The sequence below is a fragment of the Mauremys mutica genome, chromosome 12, assembly GCF_020497125.1.
Source record: "Mauremys mutica isolate MM-2020 ecotype Southern chromosome 12, ASM2049712v1, whole genome shotgun sequence".
Classification (NCBI taxonomy): Eukaryota; Metazoa; Chordata; order Testudines; family Geoemydidae; genus Mauremys; species Mauremys mutica.
Genome location: NC_059083.1, coordinates 69,897,660 through 69,919,101, shown reverse-complemented (window position 1 = coordinate 69,919,101; position 21,442 = coordinate 69,897,660). Strand labels below are relative to the sequence as shown.

The window sequence follows — 21,442 nt, the reverse complement described above, 5'->3', positions numbered from 1 at the left end:
GCTCAGCACCTCTGACTGTCACATGGCCCATGCACTTGGCAAGTTCCTTTTGCCTTAGCACAGTCAGGTGCTTGTTGAGGTTTTGTGGTTGGAGATAGTGACTGGGGGCTTGTCTACACTTGAAAGGCTGCAACAGCACCAGTGTAGCTGCGCCCCTGTAGCACTTCAGTGTAGACCAGGGGTGGGCAAACTACTGCCTGCGGGCCGGATGCGGCCCCTCAGGGCTTTTGATCCAGCCAATGGGATTGCCCCCTGTGGTGCTGCGGGCCCCACGCTGCTCGCAGAAGTGGCTTCCACCACTTCCCTGTGGCCCCTGGGTAGGGGGGCAGAGGGCTCTGTGTGTTGCATTTGCCTTCAGGCACCGCCCCCCATGGCTCCCATTGGCCGGGAACGGGGAACCGCGACCAATGGGAGCTGCGGGGAAGGTACCTGGAGGTGCAGCAAGGACAGCCCTCCTGCCCGCCTCCCCCAGGGGCCGCAGCGCTTCCTGGAGCAGCACGGGGTCAGGGCCAGGGCAGGCATGCAGGGAGCTTGCCCTGGCCCCAGTGCGCCCCACTGCCACCCTGGAGCTGCTCTAGGTAAGAAGCACCAGGCTGGAGCCCAAACCCTTCCTGCATCCCACCCCGCAACTCCCTGCCCTAAGCCCCTTGCCTGCACCTCGCACCCCTCCTGCCCAAGGACTCCCTCCTTCAGGGGGTCCCCTGGGGAGGCAGATCAGCATTGTGTGTTCCTAACTCGGTTGCATCATCACAAGGCATTTTGGGGGAGGGTCAATGGTATGAGTGAGTGTGGAATGGAAGATTCCTTTGCAGGTCGCGAGAGGCCAGAGGGGGAAGAAGGAAGAGAGCAGAGAACGAGTTAACTCAACACTGTAGCTAGTTCACTGCGTCCAATGATAAGACTCTGTGCTCATAGGCACCAACTCCGTGGGTGCTCCGGGGCTGGTGCACCCACAGAAAAAAATTGGTGGGTGCTCAGCACCCACCGGCAGCTCCCTGCTTCCCCGCTCCAGCTCACCTCCACTCCACCTCCGTCTCCTCTGCAAGCGCGCCACCGTGTCCTGTGTCTCCCTCCTGCCTCCCTCCCTCCCAACGCCGCGAAACAGTTTCCCCACTCATGGTGCAGACACAACCTGTCACCAACGGGAGGGGTTCTCCTGTCGACATAGTTATGACTAGTAAGTTACAAACTACTCTATAGGCAAATACCCCCTCTGTAGAACTGCTCTTTGGGCAATTAGCATTTGAAGAGCAACAATGTGGCCAAAGGACAGAGCCCAGAGTGTCTTAGATTTCTTGCAAAATGGGCACGTTTTTCATCAGACCAGGAACAATTCAAATTATGCTCAAAGTTCATGTTTTGGATTTTTCCTCTTCAATGAGAATTTTATAAAGTAAAGGTTTAAAACTCCTGTGAAACTGAAAACATCCGACAACTCCGTAACCATAGAGCCAGGACCACACCACTGTAATTACTACCCCTAGTCAGCCCACTGAAGCCCACTGAAATGCTCACGTTCTCTCCCAAGGCAAGAGTGAAACCAAACACTCCGGTGGTGCTGGGGCACTTTATAAAACGTGGAGACAAAGTCTTTCCACACTACCCAGGGCAGCACTGATAGACCAGAGGGGACAATCTGGTGCTTGATGTCATTGGAGCAGGGGTGCAAGGAACTTAGCAAACTTATCCGTATGCAGGGTGGCCGGGGTCCTGGGCGGGGTGGTTCTAGACCCCCGGAAGGGGCGGGGTCTCGGGTGGAAGGGGCAGGGCTGGGGCCAGACTCCCCCAGCCAGCCCTTCAGCACTGCTTGGCCTGCGCCACCTGGGGCTCTGGTGGCAATTTAAAGGGCCGGGACTCTGGTCACTGCCGGGAGCCCTGGGCCCTTTTTAATCACCAGGCCCTGGGGCAGCTGCCCCTTTTGCCCCCCATCAACGGCCCTGCCGGTACGGTCGGCTGTGGCCCTGCCGGTACGGTCGGCTGGGTACCGGCTTTCTTACCGGTACGTCTTATCGGCCCGCCCCAGCTCACCTTCACCTCTGTTTTGGAACTTTTGGTTCTCCCACCCTCTCTCCCATGGGCAGCTCTGTCTCACTTGTTCTTGGTAGGACTCTCCTGTCACACTCATGCCGCTTCCAGCAGGGATTTTTCTCTCTGACACCAGTAACAGGGCCGCCCAGAGGATTCAGGGGGCCTGGGGCAAAGCAATTTCCGGGGCCCCTTCCATAAAAAAGAGCTGCAATACTATAGAATGCTGTATTCGCGTGGGGGCCCTGCAGGGCACGGGGCAAATTGCCTCACTTGCCCCCTCCTCTGGGCAGCCCTGACCAGTAAGTGCTAAGGGTTCAGATCCCTGCCTGCCAGAGGGGCAGAGAGCCAGACAGGTGTCTCCAGGAGAGCCTCTCTGCAGAACACGAGGAAAAAGCTTTATTGCAAGACACATTTCATTGGTGCGTGTGTTACAGGTTAGCAGTAAGTGGGATGCCTGCTTTCGAGATACAATCTGAGGCTAACCTCTCTGTGTGCATGTCTGAGAGACGAGATTGTGTTTGAGTCGTTCCCAGGAGCTTGCTGTAGAAGAGACTGGAGGGGTGAAGATGAATGATGGAAAAGGAGCTGTAGAAAGTGCAACCCAGCTGCAAAGAGCCAAACTCAAACTGCGGGAAGGGGATGAGTCTCTCCTTCCAGCTACTAGGCTCTGACACCTTATGTTTCCTCTATGTTCATGATGGGGAACTGTGCCCCTGGGGGCTCATCCCCTCCTTTCTCCTCACTCTGGAGTAAGCGCTGGATCCACTGAACCCTTCAGCAGGGCTGAGTGTTACAGGGTTTCATTTACACAGATCCATGTGGGCTCTAGGTGGGAGTAGCTGCTGTGCACAGAGCTGGGAGCTCAATCTTTCTTCTTCTGCTTCTGATCCATTCCTAAACTAGGAAGGTCCTACAACAAAAAATACAGAAACCACCAGTTAGTGGAGGAGACATGCTTGGTACTAGTATCTTTTTCTTCATACCCATCATGGAGCATGTTTGTTCTCCTGCATGTGTCAGTTCCTGCTCACGGCGATAGAACAGGAGGGAAGGGATGTCCACCATGTACACACACACTGATACACACAGTCAGAGAGGGAGGGCTGCTGATTGAAACAGGAGTGAGCGTAATTAGATGGAATATGTCAGCCCAAGGTGTGAAATTTGGAGGCTCTTACCATGTCTGTCTGGCATCTCCCTGGAGTTGTTCCTATACCATATGTTCAGGCAGATGATGCACAGAAAGATGGGGACTTTCCAGAGGAACAGGAGCAAGAAATGGACGTTGCTGAGCTGGGGTCTATGGAGGAGAGAGTAAGTAGAAGCTGTGAAACCCTGTAGATATGACCTGACTGCTCCCAACTGAGCGTTCCCTGGCTGCTCTGCCTGCGGGTGACAGTGTGAACAAGGAGCAGAGAGGGACACAGGCCGCAGCACCTTCCTTTGCTAGGACATCCCCCAATTCATTAGCCTTTGACCCACAGGGGACAGTCAACCAGACATCTAGACCCTGAAGTGATTGGACCCAGACAGGACCTGTCCAGTGCTTCCCCACAACAAGAGTTGCTGGCTTCCTGCCAAGGAATCTAACCCCACAAGGTCCTTGTGTTAGTTTGTTCTGTGGGACCCTATCACCAAGGAACTGAGTATTCTTTGCTTCTCTGGTAAAATGTGGGATCTTCTTTTTTTTCTCTAGACCAGTGGTTCTCAGCCAGGGCTTTACTTACCCCTGGGGATACCCAGAGGACTTCTACAGGGTACATCACCTCATCTAGATATTTGCCTAGTTTTATAATAGGCTACATAGAAAGCACTAGCAAAGTCAGTACAAACTAAAATTTCACACGACGACTTGTTTATACTGCTCTATATACTATACCATGAACTATAAGTACAATATTTATATTCCAGTTGATTTATGTTATAATTATATGGTAAAAAAGAGAAAGTCAGCAATTTGTCAGGAATAGTGCAGCTGGGACCCTTTTGTATTTTTATATCTGATTTTGTAAGCGAGTAGTTTTTAAGTGAGGTGAAACTTGAGGTACGCAAGACAAATCAGATTCCTAAAAGGGGTAAAATGAGGATAACACTGTTAACCCAACTAAAAAGTGTTTGCCTGTGAGAGGTAGGTGCTGTACCGTGAAAATTGCAGTCACACATGAGCCAGAAGAGGGCGCTCACAAGAGCTGGGTGCTGACACTGTTACAACCCCACTCCTCATAGTAAGTGAGCATTTCACAGCTATTAGTTGATTTACTCTCTCAGAATCCCTGTGAAGTAGGGAAGTAGTATTACTTCTGTTTTGTAGATGAGGAACTGACACACACAGAGATAAGTGATTTGCCCATAGTTACAGAGGAACTCTGCAGTAGAGGTGGGAATTGAATCTAGATCTTACACTCCCTAGCTCAGCACCTCAAACACAAGCCAGATCTTCTTTTTTATTATGCTTTCTGTTTCCAGGGTCCTTTGTTTCCCATGGTTCACAGCAACATATGAAATTCATGGCTGGCTCCAGATATTTATTAAGAAGGGCAGCAATGTTCAGTTGCTTTTCGACCCTCTTAGTCTCATTGGGCTTTCTGTAGGAAGTCCGATTGACACTGGTCATGGAGTGTAAATGACTGTTGCCAGTGAAACAGAATTTATAATAATCCATTGTTTCTGGATAGTCACAAATTCCCTTTTCAAGAAGAAAGAGGCTTAAATCTGCAAGAAAAATAAATAAAATTTCTATGCCATCAACCCATACTGCAGGGTGAGGGAAAGACGGGGGTTAAAAGGCCCTCCTTGCGTAACACGTTACATGCAAAAAACTACATTAAAAGAATATTAAGGTTGCAAAATCAAGCAATGATAAGTTCAGAGATGCCGGAATTAAGGTGGTCTGTGCAATTGAATGAAGTTGTTACTTAGCATGTATAAACACGGATTTTTCAAAGGCTTATGAATGGGCCAAATTAGGCTGGATTTACACAGCAAAAGGCACGTTTCTGACACACGGGCCACCGACTGCCAGATTTCAACTCCCAGCTCCAAAGTGTGGAGGCACTAGAGCTTCTCAAAGAAAAGGTGGAGAGAATTTTTGTTAACATTGCAATGCAGCATATGTATCCCTGGCCTTGTTCTCAGAAATATCTGAACTGTTTGGTTGAAACTTAAAACACAACAACAAACAAAACCAAAAACCATTCTGAGATAGACACCTGGCATGGAACATTTAAAATTCAAGTTTGGCAAAGTTCTAAGCAACTAAAACAGGGTCTTATAATGGGACGTGTTGGGGAGGCAACCTTAATAATACCATCCCCCCATAACGTATAGATACAGCCCCGAGGCCCATGTTCCTCCCCATGCACTGCTCCTCTCTGTAGATGGTGATCGCCCTGTGTCCAACCAGTTCAAAATTCAGTTCCTTGGGGTTTAAGTGTCTGTATGAAATCAGGCTGGGATGTAGGTGCCTGACCTGATTTGATTCCAGATCCTGATAGATTTGCGGTTTAACTTGCTGTCAGAGGTGGTGAGAGGGGGAACTACCCTCTCTCCTGATCTGGAGGAAACTCCTGCAGGCAGGTTGTAAAAATGTTTAAAAAACCTAAGACCAACAGAGATGACTCATGTGTCTATGTGCTGGCAGGGGCAGACTCTCAGGGGTGGTGCAGAAAGTGGGAGGAACAAGCTGTGAGGAGGGAAATGAATGAGGAAGGGGGACGGTTACAGCAGTGTGACCACATGGCTTCCCAGCAGGCAGGGCACGTCTTAGTGGTTTAATGGGGGAGGGTTGTAATCAGATGTGACCTGATAGAGCTAAGCACGTGCAGCATTTTAAGCACATGAGCAGCCCCATGAACAGCAGAGAAGGAAGAGGGGTCACGGTTATAGCCCAGAACAGCTTCACTTGTTCCTGCAGCCCAGGCAGAATGACTGTTCTGTAGGGTTTAGCCCAGGCAGCGCCACATGCCAGGAGACAGCTCATGGTTAGGCTGTAGGGGGAATGAGAGGAGACAGAGGAGCAGAGGATCTGTCCTGGCCTCACAGATCAGAGAGCTCATGTGCAGAGGCAGAGACAAGTTGTGACTTTTCCGGTCTCAGACATGATGTCTGGTGAAATGCAATACTGAGCTGTGGGGGAAGAATAAGGGGGTATATACACCCTGACGTTGCACTGATTCCAGGGAGCTGGCAGCCCATAGGGCGTGATCCTTCCAGCCCAGGCAGATCTTCTTGTGTGGTGGGAGCTCACTCTAGTGTGCTAAAAGTAGCTGCGTAGCTGTTGCTTAGACTTTGTGGTCTGGGCTGTCATCACGCCTAGGGGTCAGGTGTGAGCTTGAGAGCCCAGACTCCAATGTCTGCACAGCTATTTTTAGCACATTATCGCAAACCCCACGATCACAAATGTGTGTACCCAGGCTGGGTGCTCGCACCCAGCTGCTGTGTAGACGCACCCATAATCGACCCTTGCTGGAGCAGTGGTACTCACTCAGAGGCAGCGGGATCTTGGTTAGTGGAGAAGCTGGATTTCCCTACTTCAGCAGTTGTCCAGGGGGAAGTAGATACTGAGGGGGAAGAAGAAGCTGGTTGCACTGTCGCTGATGACGTCGCTGATGATGACCTTTCTGTTGGGGTTGGGGAAGAATTAGCTGTGGATAAAAACAGACTCAGTCAATCAGATTCCCCAGGACGAAATGCCGTTTTCTCAATGGCACTAAACATTCTTGTTCCTAAGAAGAAGGTTTAGGTTTCAAGAGAGACAGGGGAGGGATTCTCCTCTCTGCCAAGGCCCCTGCAGGCTGCTCCCATGGGGTAGAGGGGCCCTGAAAGCCCTGCAGTCACCAGGGCAGAATTGCCCCAGCAGAAGAACTGCACCAGGCTGCAACAAGTGGCCCTGTGCTGCCTCCCACCACTGAGAACACTGGCATGGGGTGTGCCAGGCTGGAGGGGGAGTGGGGGAAGGCAGGTCTCTCTCTATCACTCAGGGCTATAGAAACTCTCTGCTTTGGGGGATGCAGTGTGGTACATAGGCAGCCTGTGGGAAATTAGAGCAGCCGCTCCTCTACCTAGTGCATGTGACAGCTCAGAACTGGGAAGATGCCAGGGTGACTTGAAGCCATCTTTGCCCCCCTCCCCCAGGGTGCGCCGCCCAGAGGCAGAGCAGAGAATTTTAGTCACAGATTTTTCCCCTCGGGCCAGCTCATGCTTTGCTGAACTAACACTCCAGCAACAGAGTTAGTACATCCACCCCCGCTGTTCTCTTTGCCCCTCTCTCTCTGGCCGGTACCCACGGCAGCGGCTGCAAGATGAAAGAAGCCAGGGAACAGGGCGTCAGCTGGTGAAAGCTGCCAGAATCCAGAGCTTTTTAGAAAATGTGTAAACGGTCTCTGCTTTTCGCTAATGCCCCTTTATCTGGTTTAAGTGCAGTGAGGAGTCTCTGCGTCCAGATGCTGAATCAGGGCAGAGCCCCCCTGCCTGGCAGAGACGCTGGTTACTGATTTCCCTGCCACAGTAAGTAAACAATGCACCTTGCTACGCTCCTTCCTGGGGCACTGTCTGCACTGGGGGGGGTGGGGGGGGAGCCTGGCAGGATCAAGGCTCACAAGTCAATCCCTGTAGATTTCAGGGCTGGAATTGGACTTTACTAATGGGAATTCTTTATGAATGTGAGATTTGTGTATTGGGGGTGAGGGGACGACGACTAAAGGGCAGGGCCAATATTTATATTTCCCCTTAACCAGTGGGGTAGGGCAGAAAGCTGGGGGGTTGGTCCCCACAAAATATCAGCCCTCCCCTAAGAACATAAGAACGGCCTTAGGGGTCAGAGCAACGGTCCATCTAGCCCAGTATCCTGTGTTCTCACAGTGACCAATACCTGGGGCTTCAGAGGGAATGACCAGAACAGGTAGTTATCAAGTGATCCATCCCCTGTTGCACAATCTCAGTTTCTGGCAAACAGAGGCTGGGGACATCCAGAGCATGGGGTTGCATCCCTGTCCATGCTGGCTAATAGCCATTGATAGACCTGTCCTCCCTGAATTTATCTAGTTCTTTTTTTAACCCTGTTACAGTGTTGACCTTCACAACATCCCCTGGCGAGGAGTTCCACAGGTTGACACTGTGAGTCTTTTAGTCACTCAGAACTTCCCCATTCCTATCAGCAGCAGTGATACCCAGCCCCCACTGCTACCACCTCCTGTCCTCTCCTAGTTCAGGACGAGTCCCACGGGGCACTAACAGCCCCGCCCTCAGGAACCAGAGTGGCGTCACCCACCAAGGCTCCCCCTTAAACCCGAGCAAGTGGCTGGGAGCTCAGTGGGCCGGACACACACAATCTATGATGGGAACTGCCCAGGGTGAAAGCAGAGCCCCTCCCCCCTGCTGCAAAACCCTCCTCCCCACCCGGGACACGACCCAGTGCAGGAAGAAACTGCCGGGACGTGTTATTTACAGGTGTTACCAGCCGGCCTGGGCGAGGGGCGCTCACCGTGTTCCCTGGGGCGAGCGCGGGGCGGGGCGCTAGGAAACTGGCCGGGATCTAAACCAGACTCTCCAGGGCAGCGCCTTGATTGACACCCCGGTGCCCCACCCCCCGCACACACGTGCCCAGCGCTGCAGCCCCGCGGAGCCCAGAGGCTTTGTGTGTCCAGAGCGCCGGACACCAGCCTGCCTGGCTGCGGGCCCCGCCCCCCGCGGTACCTGTAAGAGCCGCGCCGGGATTTACCTGGGGAGACGGTGAGTTCCACAGTGGCCCTGAGATCAAGGAGCCCAGTTCTCTCTACCCCGCAGTGGTCAGGTTCTCCACGGTCACGGTGAACGCGCGCTGGGTGCGATTGTCTTGGATGGAGACTCTGCCCCGCGTCACCTCCGCCTCCAACCCGTCGGTCTCAACGATGTGAAGCCCGTTGGAACAGAACAAACCTTCTTCTTCGAGTGATTGCTCCTATGCATTCCATTAGGTGTGCGCGCCGCGTGTGCACGGCTCTTCCCAACATTTTTACCCTAGCAACTCCGGTGTGCCGGCTGGGCGCCCCCTGGAGTGGCACCGCTATGGCGCTGGATATATACCCCAGCCGGCCCGTCCGCTCCTCAGTTCCTTCTTACCGCCCGTGACGGCCAGTTGGAACAGTGGAGTGCTCTCTGTCCTCCACAACCCTAGCGTTCGCTACTTTTGTCTGTATATAGTTGTTTCAATATTTAGTGTTAGATAGTTGAATTAGTTAGTTAGTAGAGTTTAGGTATAAGGGAATAAGGAGGGTTTACCCCCCTTTTTCCGCAACCGGTGCGGGCTCATGCCCAAGGCACCGGGCTTTAAGCCCTGCGCGTCTTGCCAGCGGCACATGCCGGTCGGGGATCCGCACGACTCCTGCCTGCGCTGCCTTGGGGAGACTCACCGTACGGATAAGTGCCCTATCTGTGCGGCCTTTAAGCCCAGGACACGAAAGGAGCGGGACAGTCGCCTAAAACAGCTCCTCATGGAGACAACGCTCCAGCCCCCGGCACCAATCGCGCCGGCGCCGAGGTCTTCATTGGCGTGCAGCGCACCGGCAGCCCCGAGCCACTCCAGCACCGAGGCTCCTCGTCCTCCGCAAGCGGCACCGACGACCCGGCACCGCTCCCTCTCACCATCCAGGAAGCGTAAGCCGGCGAAAACAGCTGCAAAGACCCATGCTGAGGGTCCTGTCGCCCAGGCACCTCCACCACTTCCGGTACTGGCTGTGGCTGTGCACAGGCCGTGCACCGTGCCGTTGACTCCGGCGCCGCAAGGGCCGTCGAGTCCGGTACCACCCTGCTCCCCGGCGCCAACCGCGGTTGAGCTGCAGCTGCCATCCACGCCCAAGACTTTCTCGACGGCGAGGGAGCTCATCGAGCTCGCAGAGGCACCGAGCCTCCGGCCCCCGGCACCGCCGGTGCGGGCTGTCGTGTCAGCGGATAAGCCGGCTATGTTGCGGCCCCCTGCACTGGACGGACGAAGTAGATGGCGCTCCAGGTCCTGGTCTCGCTCCCGGTCCCGACGCCGGTCACCGTCGCGCCGCTCGAGATCCTGGCACCGCTCACCATCACGGTACCGGTCGCCTTCTCGACGCCGGTCGCAGTCCCGGTACCGCTCAACATCGCGGTACCGGTCGCACTCCCGGAGGCGCTCCCGGTCCCGATCGCCTTCCCGTCGGCACCGATGAAGGTCCGATTCCCGGCACCGTTCCCGGCACCGTGACTCCCGGAGCCGCTCCCGGCACCGCCGCTCGAGCTCCCGGTCGAGCTCCCGGCACCGGTCAAGCTCCCGGCACCGCGGCGGTCGATGGTCTCCTTTGCCATCTCGGCACCGCGATGACCGGCACCGATCCTCGGCACCGTCCGGGGACAAATGGCCGACCTCGACGGCGCAGTCCATCAGCGCCTCCGCACCCCCGTGGCCATCTCGACACTCGTCGGTCGCTTCGGGGGCTGGCAGCGATGCTCATCTTCCGGCTGCCCCGCAAAGTCATGCCCAGGGTGCGCAGCAGTGGGGTTTCTGGGTCCCCTGGGCCCAATACGAGACCCAAGGGATGTCTTTCCCTCCGAGGGCCCCCGCCTCCGAACACAGGGCACCGGAGGCCACGATAAGCAGACCGCCCCCTTCTCCACCGGGTTCGGCTCAGTTGCCACCTGATCCCCAGAGACATCCTCGGCCCGAGTCAGCCGCCCACCCCTTAGAAGAACCACCCGCGGAGGCAGTGGTTCAAGGCCTATCCTCGTCGTCTTCACTGGACGAGGCGGTGGCTGGGGCTGCTACAACAGACCCTCCACCAATTGACTTGCGGGCCCACCAGGACCTTCTTCGCCGGGTGGCGAAGGCTATCGACCTCCCCATGGCGGAGGTCACGGAGGACGAAGACCCGGTGACGAATGTGATTGGAGCGGAGGCTCCAGTGCGGGTGGCCTTGCCGTTCATCCGCACCATTCAGAAAAATGCCACTACCATCTGGCAGTCACCGGCGTCCGTTCCTCCCACCGCCCGTGGGGTCGAAAGGAAGTACTCCGTCCCCCCCACGGGGTATGAGTACTTGTATACTCATCCTGCCCCAGACTCGTTGGTTGTCCAGTCGGTCAACGACAGGGAGAGGCATGGCCAGCCCGCCCCAGCGCCAAAGTCCAGGGAGGCGAGGCATATGGATTTGTTGGGCCGCAAGGTCTATTCTGCAGGCGGTCTCCAGCTTCGGATCGCCAACCAGATGGCCCTCCTCGCCAGGTACACCTTTGACATCATGGTGTCCCTGGCGAAATTCACAGAGCTGGTACCAACAGCCTCCCGCCAGGAGTTCTCGGCGCTGTTGGAAGAAGGGAAAAAGTCTTCCAGGTCCTCCATCCAGGCCGCTCTCGACTCGGCGGACTCGGGTGCAAGAACCCTGGCCTCAGGAGTGACCATGAGGCGCATCTCCTGGCTACAATCTTCCACACTGCCGCCCGAGGTGCAGTACACCCTGCAGGACCTGCCCTTCGATACCCAGGGTCTGTTTTCTGAAAAGACTGATTCCAGAATCCAGACCCTGAAGGACAGTCGCATAGCCATCTGCACTCTGGGGATGCATACACCTGCAACCCAGCGCAGGTCGTTCAGGCAACAACCCTACCGGCCTTTTAATCAGCCCAGGTCCCATCCCTATAACAGCCGACGGCCAGGCCTGAATCGCCGTAGACCATCGGGCAACCGGCGCAACCAAACCCATACGTCTTCCAAGGCCCCCCAGGGCCCCAAGCAGGCGTTTTGATGGGACTCCCGAGGACGGCCCATCAGTCTCGGTACCGGATCCTCCCCTTTTATTTTACAGCCGCCTTTCCCATTTCTTTTTGGCGTGGTCCCGAATAACAACGGACAACTGGGTGCTTCAAACAATCCAGTCTGGTTATCGCCTTCAATTTGTTTCGCCCCCTCCTTCCCACCCGCCTTCCCCGTCCCTCTTCAGGGACCCCTCTCACGAGCAATTCCTCCTACAAGAGGTTGAGACCCTGTTGATCTTGGGTGCCATAGAGGGGGTGCCTCACGACATGCGGGGCAGGGGATTCTATTCCCGATATTTTCTCATCCCCAAGGCGAAAGGAGGGCTACGTCCAATATTGGACCTCCGGAAGCTCAACAAGTACCTGCTCAAGCTCAAGTTTCGCATGGTCACCCTGGGGACCATCATTTCCTCCCTGGATCCGGGAGACTGGTTTGCCGCCCTCGACATGAGGGACGCGTACTTCCACGTCGCGATTTATCCTCCCCATCGACGCTACCTGCGTTTTGTGGTCAACATCAACAACGCGCACTACCAATTCGCAGTGCTGCCATTCGGCCTATCCACCGCGCCGAGAGTTTTCACCAAATGCATGGCAGTGGTTGCCGCAGCCCTCCGCCGTCGTCATATACATGTTTACCCGTATCTCGATGATTGGCTGGTTCGCGGAACGTCCCAGCGGCTGGTAACGGACCAGATGGCAGAAATCCTGTCTCTATTTCGACACCTCGGTCTTCTCATCAACGCCGAGAAGTCTACCTTAACTCCGTCTCAGCGGGTGGAGTTCATTGGAGCGGTTTTCGACTCCAATTTGGCCAGGGCCTGCCTCCCGCGATCTCGGCACCAGACGATGATCTCCATCATCCGAGACCTCCGCACCTTTCCCACGACAACGGTTCGGTCCTGCCTCTGCCTCCTGGGCCATATGGCATCCTGTACGTTTGTCACCGCGTACGCGAGACTCCACCTTCGCCCGTTCCAGTCCTGGCTAGCGTCGGTGTACCGCCCACATCGCAACCCCATCGACATGGTGGTCACGGTCACGAAGCCCACCCTCGAGTCACTCAGCTGGTGGCTGGACCCAGAGGTGGTGTGTGCAGGAGTCCCGTTCCACCCTCCTCGCCCATCCGTCACGCTGACCACAGATGCCTCAGCGCTGGGGTGGGGGGCTCATCTGGGCGACCTTTACACCCAAGGTCTTTGGTCATCCCAACAGCTCGCTCTTCACATCAACATCCGGGAGCTGCGAGCGATTCGTCTGGCGTGTCAAACCTTTCGCACCCGCCTGCAAGGCCGCTGCGTCGCGGTGTTCACGGACAACACAACGGCAATGTTCTACGTGAACAAGCAGGGCGGAGCCCGCTCCTCCCTCCTCTGCAAGGAAGCGATGCTCCTGTGGGACTTCTGCGTGACCCACTCGATTCACCTAGAAGCGTCCTTTCTTCCAGGAGTGCAGAACACGCTGGCGGACCACCTCAGCAGGTCTTTCCTCGCCCAAGAGTGGTCCCTTCGACCGGACGTGGTGCACATGATTTTCCAACAGTGGGGCTTTCCCCAGGTAGACCTGTTTGCCTCCAAGGAGAACAGGAAGTGCCACCAGTTCTGTTCCTACCAGGGTCGCTCTCCGGGCTCCCTGTCGGACGCCTTCCTGTACTCCTGGACGGATCACCTCCTTTACGCCTTCCCTCCGTTCCCGCTCGTCCACCGAGTGCTGCTCAAACTTCGGAGGGACCGAGCCCGTAATACTCGTCGCTCCGGCCTGGCCGAGGCAGCATTGGTACACCCTGCTGCTCGAGCTCTCCGTTCGGGAGCCCATTCCCCTCCCACTGTGGCCGGACCTCATCACACAGGACTTCGGCAGACTCCGCCACCCGGACCTGCAGTCCCTCCATCTCACAGCTTGGTACCTGCGTGGCTGACCCAGGCGGAGAGGGACTGTTCCGCGGCAGTACAGCGAGTCCTGCTTGAAAGCAGAAAGCCTTCCACCCGCTCCACGTACCTCGCAAAGTGGAAGCGCTTTGCCCTCTGGTGTGATCAACGAGGCCTCAATCCCTTCGTAGTCCCTCTTTCTTCAATCCTGGACTACCTCTGGTACCTTAAGGAGCAGGGTCTCGCGGTCTCCTCCTTGAAGGTACACCTGGCGGCCATATCCGCCTTTCGCCCATCAATAGACGGCCGATCCATCTTCTCCAGCCAGATCGTTTCCCGCTTCCTGAAGGGCCTGGACCGGTTGTACCCGCCCATAAGGCGTCCTACCCCGGCCTGGGATTTAAACCTGGTTCTGGCCAAGCTTATGGGAGTCCCCTTCGAACCTTTGGCCACGTGCTCCCTCCTCTACCTGTCATGGAAGACGGCCTTCCTCGTCGCTATAACTTCAGCGAGACGAGTGTCCGAGCTTCGTGCCCTAACGGTTGGTCCACCTTACACCGTCTTCCATGCAGACAAGGTACAGCTTCGCCCACACCCGGCCTTCCTCCCGAAAGTAGTCTTGGCCTTCCATGTCAATCAAGACATCTTCCTCCCGGTCTTCTGCCCGAAGCCGCACGCCTCACCTCGGGAGCAGCAGCTTCACACCCTGGACGTCCGCAGGGTGCTCGCTTTTTATATCGACCGGACGAAGCCCTTCCGGCGTTCGACCCAGCTGTTTGTAGCGGTTGCCGATCGCATGAGAGGCGAGCCGGTCTCCTCGCAGCAGATTTCCTCCTGGGTAACGGCGTGTATCCGGACATGCTACGAGCTTGCTCGCGTGCCACCATGCCGCCTCACCGCTCACTCGATGAGGGCGCAAGCCTCGTCGGTCGCCTTCCTGGCCCATGTCCCCATCCAGGACATTTGTAGAGCGGCCACCTGGTCTTCTGTCCACACCTTCGCTTCCCACTACGCATTGGTGCAGCAATCCAGAGACGACGCAGCCTTCGGCTCAGCAGTCTTACACTCTGCCACGTCTCACTCCGACCCAACCGCCTAGGTAAGGCTTGGGAATCACCTAACTGGAATGCATAGGAGCAATCACTCGAAGAAGAAAAGACGGTTACTCTCCGTAGTAACTGTTGTTCTTCGAGATGTGTTGCTCCTATCCATTCCAGACCCGCCCTCCTTCCCCACTGTCGGAGTAGCCGGCAAGAAGGAACTGAGGAGCGGACGGGCCGGCTGGGGTATATATTCAGCGCCATAGCGGCGCCACTCCAGGGGGCGCCCAGCCGGCCCGCCGGAGTTGCTAGGGTAAAAATGTTGGGAAGAGCCGTGCACGCACGGCGCGCACACCTAACTGGAATGGATAGGAGCAACACATCTCGAAGAACAACAGTTACTATGGTGAGTAACTGTCTTTCCTTCCCGGCACCAGAACTTCTGATAATCCTCATAGCCCGCCCGGTACCGGCACCGCACCGCCACCAACCCGCCCGCGGGGCCGCGCACTGCCCCGGGGCCCGTCACCGCCCAGCAGCCTGCGAGGGACAGAGACAGTGAGACCCGGGGCGCCGCTTCCATCTGAACAGACACAAAGCGCCCCGGGGAACGTTGTGGCGCCACCTGAGCCCCTGACACGTGACCCGAGGGGAAGGGCCTGGCACTGCTGGGAGATGGAGGGACCCGCCTCATGGCCGGCCGGGCAATAACCCCCAAACAATCCCTCCCCCCCACGGGTTTCCTCTCACACCCGCCTCCTCTCAGAGTCCGTGACGTGACACTGGGTCAGCGGGATCCCCGGTCCCCTTCCTTCGGGCTGGGTCCGTCATCACTAACCCCCGGGGAGTCCCCCCCCACCGCAGTGCCTGAGCCGGGCAGGGAGAAGTATCCGCTCGGCAGGAAGCGCAGCGGGTCGCTGGCACTCAGAATAACCCACAGCAGAAAACGTGTTTGCAGGATCATAGGGGCTGCGGCAAGTCTGGACCCCCCGTAACCCTCTGACGGAGCATCATGGGGCAAATGTGGGGGTCAATGTAACCTCACACAAACCCTTCATGGCCTCAGAGAGAAACTCTGGGACAGTCCCGTTGTCCACTTCTGGGCTGGGACGTTTTTGGTAACTTACAAATGTAAAGCACCAACCTGCAGTAGCTTTACCAACACGGGAGCTCTGCGAAAAAGCTCCTAATGAATGAGCAGCTACATGAACCGCGAGGAGCCGTTCAAATGACACCTGCCCCGAGCGAGAGGCAGGTACTTTCGCAAAGGCACAAACTCCCAGTCTCCGGGAGCGGTGCTCGGGGGTCCTGCAGGCTCAGGGGCCGTTCCTGGAATCCCTCCTCAGCAGCCGCTCCCCATAACGCACACGTGGGTGTGGGACGGGCCGAGGAGGAACAACGCGGCCTGTTTCTGCTGCGGGGCGGAGTGCTAGGAAACTGGCCGGGATCTAAACCGGACTCTCCAGGGCAGCGCCTTGATTGATACCCCAGTGCCCCCCCCCCACGTGCCCAGCGCTGCAGCCCCGCGGAGCCCAGAGGCTTTGTGTGTCCAGAGCGCCGGACACCGGCCTGCCTGGCTGCAGGCCCCGCCCCCCGCGGTACCTGTAAGAGCCGCGCCGGGATTTACCTGGGGAGACGGTGAGTTCCACAGTGGCCGTGGGATCAAAATCCCACCTCTTCCCCACCCCGCAGAGGTACGTGCCGGCGTCTGCCAGTGTCAGGTTCTCCACAGTCACGGTGAACGTGCGCTGGGTGCGATTGTCTCGGATGGAGACTCTGCCCCGCGTCACCTCCACCTCCGACCCGTCGGTCTCAACGATGTGACCGTTGGAACAGCTCCAGACTGCTACCAAACCTCCTTTCTGGCACCAGAACTTCGGATTATCCTCAAAGCCCTCCCGGTACCGGCACCACACAGCCACCGACCCGCCCGCGGGGCCGCGCACTGCTTTGGGGGCCGTCACGGCCCAGCAGCCTGCAAGGGACAGAGACAGTGAGACCCGGGGCGCCGCTTCCATCTGAACAGACACAAAACGCCCCCATGCCCCGGGGAACGTTGTGGCGCCATCTGAGTTCCTGACACGTGACCCGAGGGGAAGGGCCTGGCACTGCTGGGGGATGGAGGGACCCGCCTCATGGCCGGCCGGGCAGTAACCCCCAAACAATCACTGACCCCCCACAGGTTTCCGCTCACACCCCTCTGCTCTCAGAGTCCGTGATGTGACACTGGGTCAGCGGGATCCCCGGTCCCCTTCCTTCGGGCTGGGTCCGTCATCACTAACCCCCGGGGAGAGACACCCCCCAGGGGAGTTTCCCCTCCCCCAGTGCCTGAGCCGGGGCAGGGAGAAGTATCCGCTCGGTAGGAAGCGCAGCGGGTCGCTGGCGCTCAGAATAACCCACAGCAGAAAACGTGTTTGCAGGGTCATAGGGGCTGCTGCAAGTCTGGACCCCCCGTAACCAGGGGCGGCAGGTTATATGGGCTCGTGGTGCCCGAGCACCAGGAATATTCAAGGCTGGTGGCTGTGCTCCACCAATATTTGGATCTGGGTTTCTCCCCTGGCCCTGCCTGGAGCGGGCCCTGCCCCCCCGCCTCAGTTTCCCTGCCTGAAAAAAACCAGCCCCTGTCCCTCCCTTGCTTGTGCTGCTGGCATCCTGTCGCCGCTTCTTCCTAAGGCTATAAAGAGCAGTGGGGCAGACTGTTGGAGCACCTCAGGAAGGGGAGGGGGAGAGGGAGAGAGGAGGGGGGAGGAGGCACACATGTGCTTGGGAGCCCTCTCTCCCGTCCCCCAGCACCCACCTGGAGGAGACGCCAGGGGGACTTCCGGCCAGGAGATGGACATCTGGAGTGGACCTCACTCACCTGAGCAGCTGCTGGAGTTTTGGTGAGGTTTGACCCTGTGATCCACCCCTCCCCCCCCCGCAGGTTTGACCCTGTGATCCACCCCTCCCCCCCCCGGCAGCCCCCACTCCTGCCCAACGCTGGGCAAGGGGCAACCCCCTCCCCAGTGAGGCTAGGGTGAGGAGCAGCAGGGGAGGAAGGAAGCCACATGTGATGGTAGTCCCCCCGACAGCACTCACCCACCCACCACAGGGGAGATGGGGGCTTCCTAGACCTGAGCAGCTGGGGCTTGGGTGAATTTTGAGACACCCTACCCCCACCCAGCCACCACCCTACAGTCCCCACTCCTGCCCCACGCTGGGCAAGCGGCAGCCCCATCCCCAGTGAGGCTAGGGTGAGGGGCAGCAGCAGGGGACGCCACACGTGATGGCACCCCCCACCCCCGGTACCCACCATAGGGGAGGTGAGTGGGCTTTCTGGACCTGAGAGGTTCTAGGAGCATGTGCAGTGACTGTGGTGCAGAGTGAGTGTGCTGCTGGGCGGGGGAAAAGGAGGGGTTCCTCCCCTGGAGCTTGCTGCTGCCAGTGGCGGGCGGGGGGGGGGGAGTCCTCTCTGGCCCTAGCCCTGGGGCAGCCCCCAGCACCCCAACCCTGAGCACCCTCCTGCACTGTGAACCCCTCATCCCCAGCCCCACCCCAGAGCCTCACCTGAGGGGAAAAACATGCAACTTAAATTTGGTGGTCAGTTTGAAGTATCATTGTGTTTAGCATAATACTTGATTATTTTACACCCTTTAAAATATATAACTAGTCGTATACAGGTGTTACGAAGTGGGAATGTTCTTAATGTTTTCTCTGAATACTGTGTGGGTGCCTCAGTTTCCCCTATGCATTTCTCAAGGATCTAGATGGTGGGATAAGGGGTGTGATTGTTGTAGAGCCCTAGAGGGCCAGTGTGATGCTGTCTGCACAGAGAATGGCCAAAACCCTGTCTCAAGGCAACTGATGGCTTGGGCTGCTCTCCTGCAAGGTGCCAACTGAAGCTGTTGGAGAACAAAGAGATCAGGTGGCCTCCTAATGCCTGGAAAAGAGACAAAGGCCAGAGGAGGGAGTGTCAGTGCCTGTGCAGACTTCTGGGAAGCGCACGGTGTGGAAGGGGATACTGTGATGCTTTGGAACTACTCCATACAAAGGCAGTCAGGACTCTGGGGGAACTTCCTCTCTCGGAGCATACTGTCTCCAGGGCAAGAAGCTTACACCTTCCTGGGTCTGACCTCGGAGCATTCAGCATGCCCTTCCACCCCATGCACTTTCCACAGCGAGTCTGCCCAGGCAGATCCTGGGGCAACCAGAGGTCCCTGCACCCCAACTCCGCAGTCAGACGTGACTCTCAGCCAGACAGTAAAACAGAAGGTTTATTAGATGACAGGGATACAGTCTAAAACAGAGCTTGTAGGTACAGAAAACAGGACCCCTCAGTCAGGTCCATCTTTGGGAGTGGGGAGCCCAGACCCAAGTTCTGGGCCTCTCCCTATTTCCCCAGCCAGCTCCAAACTGACACTCCCTCCTCTGGCCTTTGTGTCTCTTCTGGACAAGGAGGCCACCTGATCTTTGTCCCCAACACCTTCAGTTGGCATCTTGCAGGGGAAACTGAGGCACTCACACAGTATTCAGAGAAAACATTAAGAACATTCCCACTTTGTCACAACAGGTGCTACAAAATATAATACCGTATACTGAAGCAGGCAAGTGCTGCTTCTGACATTCCACTTTTAATTGACCATTGTAATCTTGTGGTGCCAATGCGTTGTAGCTTCATTTTATATCGGCTTACAGGGCGGGAGTGGGGGGGGCACCACCATTTTGGGCACCACCAAAAATTATACAAACCTGCCGCCTATGCCCGTAACCCCCTGACGGAGCATCACGGGGCAAATGTGGGGGTCAATGTAACCTCACACAAACCCTTCATGGCCTCAGAGAGAAACTCTGGGACAGTCCCGTTGTCCACTTCTGGGCTGGGACGTTTTTGGTAACTTACAAATGTAAAGCACCAACCTGCAGTAGCTTTACCAACAGGGGATCTCTGCGAAAAAGCTCCTAATGAATGAGCAGCTACATGAACCGCGAGGAGCCGTTCAAATCACACCTGCCCCGAGCGAGAGGCAGGTACTTTCGCAAAGGCACAAACTCCCAGTCTCCGGGAGCGGTGCTCGGGGGTCCTGCAGGCTCAGGGGCCGTTCCTGGAATCCCTCCTCAGCAGCCGCTCCCCATAACGCACACGTGGGTGTGGGACGGGCCGAGGAGGAACAACGCGGCCTGTTTCTGCAGGTGCATACGCCACTCATTGCTGCCTTACCTGGGAAAAGCATCCAACCCAGAATGGGGAAAATCCTCATTGCTCTGCCTCTGCCCACTGCCCGGTGGGACGTCGATTCTAGGTGAGTCTCTCTCCAGGAAAATCCTTCTTTTGTGTTCCTGGGAAGCACCGGGTCCGGGTTTCTCCTGTAGGCGTTTGCAATGAAACAGCCTCTCTAACTAGTTCTTTCACTGCAAGGCTTCTTCTTATCTCACTTCCCTCTTAAAAGACTAAGGGGGAAGTGTCTGACTCAGTGCAGGGTGGTTTGATTGCTGTGGTTGGGATGTTCTGTTTTTGTTTGTTGCTACTTGTACCAGGAGCTATTACAGGGTCTGGTGGAAAATGGAAGCTGCAGTAGCCAGGAGTTCCTGAAATGTGTGTGGATTTCCACCATGAAACCCTTCATATTAAACACGCAAACTGTATCTGCGAAAAGAACAGGAGTACTTGTGGCCCCTTAGAGACTAACACATTTATTTGAGCATAAGCTTTTGTGGGCTAGATCTGTGGACAGAGTTGGCAACGGGCTTTGTTGCAAGGATAGGGTCCTGGGTTAGTGTTTTTGTTGAGTGGTGTGTGATGGCTGGTGAGTATTTGCTTCAGGTTTGGGGCTTGTCTGTAAGCAAGGACTGGCCTGTCTCCCAAGGTCTGTGAGAGTGAGAGATCGTCCTTTAGGATAGATTGTAGATCCTTGATGATGTGCTGGAGAGGTTTTAGTTGGGGGCTGAAGGTGATGGCTTGTGGCGTTCTGTTACTTTCTTTGTTGGGCCTGTCCTGGAGTAGGTGACTTCTGGGTATTCTTCTGGCTCTGTCAATCTGTTTCTTCACTGCAGCAGGTGGGTATTGTAGTTGCAAGAACACTCGATAGAGATCTTGTAGGTGTTTGTCTCTGTCCGAGGAGTTGGAGCAAATGCAATTGTATCGTAGAGCTTGGCTGTAGACAATGGATCAAGTGGTGTGGTCTGGATGAAAGCTGGAGGCATGTAGGTAAGTGTAGCGATCAGTAGGTTTCTGGTATAGGGTGGTGTTTATGTGGCCATCATTTATTAGCACTGTAGTGTCCAGGAAGCGGATCTCTTGTGTGCACTGGTCCGGGCTGAGGTTGATGGTGGAGTGGAAATTGTTGAAATCATGATGGAATTCCTCAAGGGCTTCTTTTTCGTGGGTCCAGCCTTCTCTTATTTGGCAGATTCTGAGCAGTGTGTAAACCAACTTCCTGCTGCCCAGTGACCCAGCCTCGCCTTGCAGAAAATGAACCCATCCAGTGGCACCACGTGCCTCTTAACATTTTAACTTTGTTCTTAGATCTGGTTGAAAGGTTTAGTGTGGAAAGCTTTCCTGCTGCTGAACAATGTATTATTGAAACTCAAAAACTCAAGTGTAATTGAAACAGAAAACTTTGTGGGGAATATTCCAGTGAAATGTGTTTGTTTTCCTGCTGGCAAATTTGGGGTGATTTTTTTTAAATTTTGAAACAACATTTAAAGATGAAATTAAAATTTTAGTTTTGTTTTGGTGTGGATTGCTCCTTTTTTTTTCTTTTTCTTTTTTGTGGG

At 56.0% G+C, this 21,442-nt stretch overlaps 1 protein-coding gene across 2 annotated transcripts; it reads right to left on the bottom strand.

Moving 5' to 3' along the window:
- Positions 1–1,985: 1,985 nt before the first annotated feature.
- On the bottom strand, positions 1,986–20,437 carry LOC123345356 (CMRF35-like molecule 6). 2 transcript variants are annotated; one of them, XM_044982147.1, is made up of 5 exons: positions 19,887–20,437; positions 16,317–16,664; positions 6,512–6,671; positions 3,207–3,328; positions 1,987–2,938 (listed from the first exon to the last, which is right to left on the bottom strand). In XM_044982147.1, the coding sequence occupies exons 1-5, from the start codon at positions 19,924–19,926 to the stop codon at positions 2,928–2,930; spliced, it is 681 nt and encodes a 226-aa protein (XP_044838082.1). In that variant the 5' UTR covers positions 19,927–20,437; the 3' UTR covers positions 1,987–2,927. The 2 variants fall into 2 exon arrangements, with proteins under 2 accessions (XP_044838081.1, XP_044838082.1); XM_044982146.1 differs by lacking the exon at positions 19,887–20,437 and having other exon boundaries at positions 1,986–2,938; positions 16,317–17,522.
- Between the last annotated feature and the right edge of the window lie 1,005 nt (positions 20,438–21,442).

What these genes read in the sequence shown, in the direction of transcription:
- LOC123345356 (XM_044982146.1), bottom strand. Translation starts at nt 16,707, where the DNA reads ATGGAAGCGGCGCCCCGGGTCTCACTGTCTCTGTCCCTTGCAGGCTGC. An exon ending in GGAACTCACCGTCTCCCCAG is followed by an intron (nt 6,672 to 16,316) that starts GTAAATCCCGGC and finishes TTTTATCCACAG; the next exon opens with CTAATTCTTCCCCAACCCCA. An exon ending in CAAGATCCCGCTGCCTCTGA is followed by an intron (nt 3,329 to 6,511) that starts GTGAGTACCACT and finishes TCTCCTCCATAG; the next exon opens with ACCCCAGCTCAGCAACGTCC.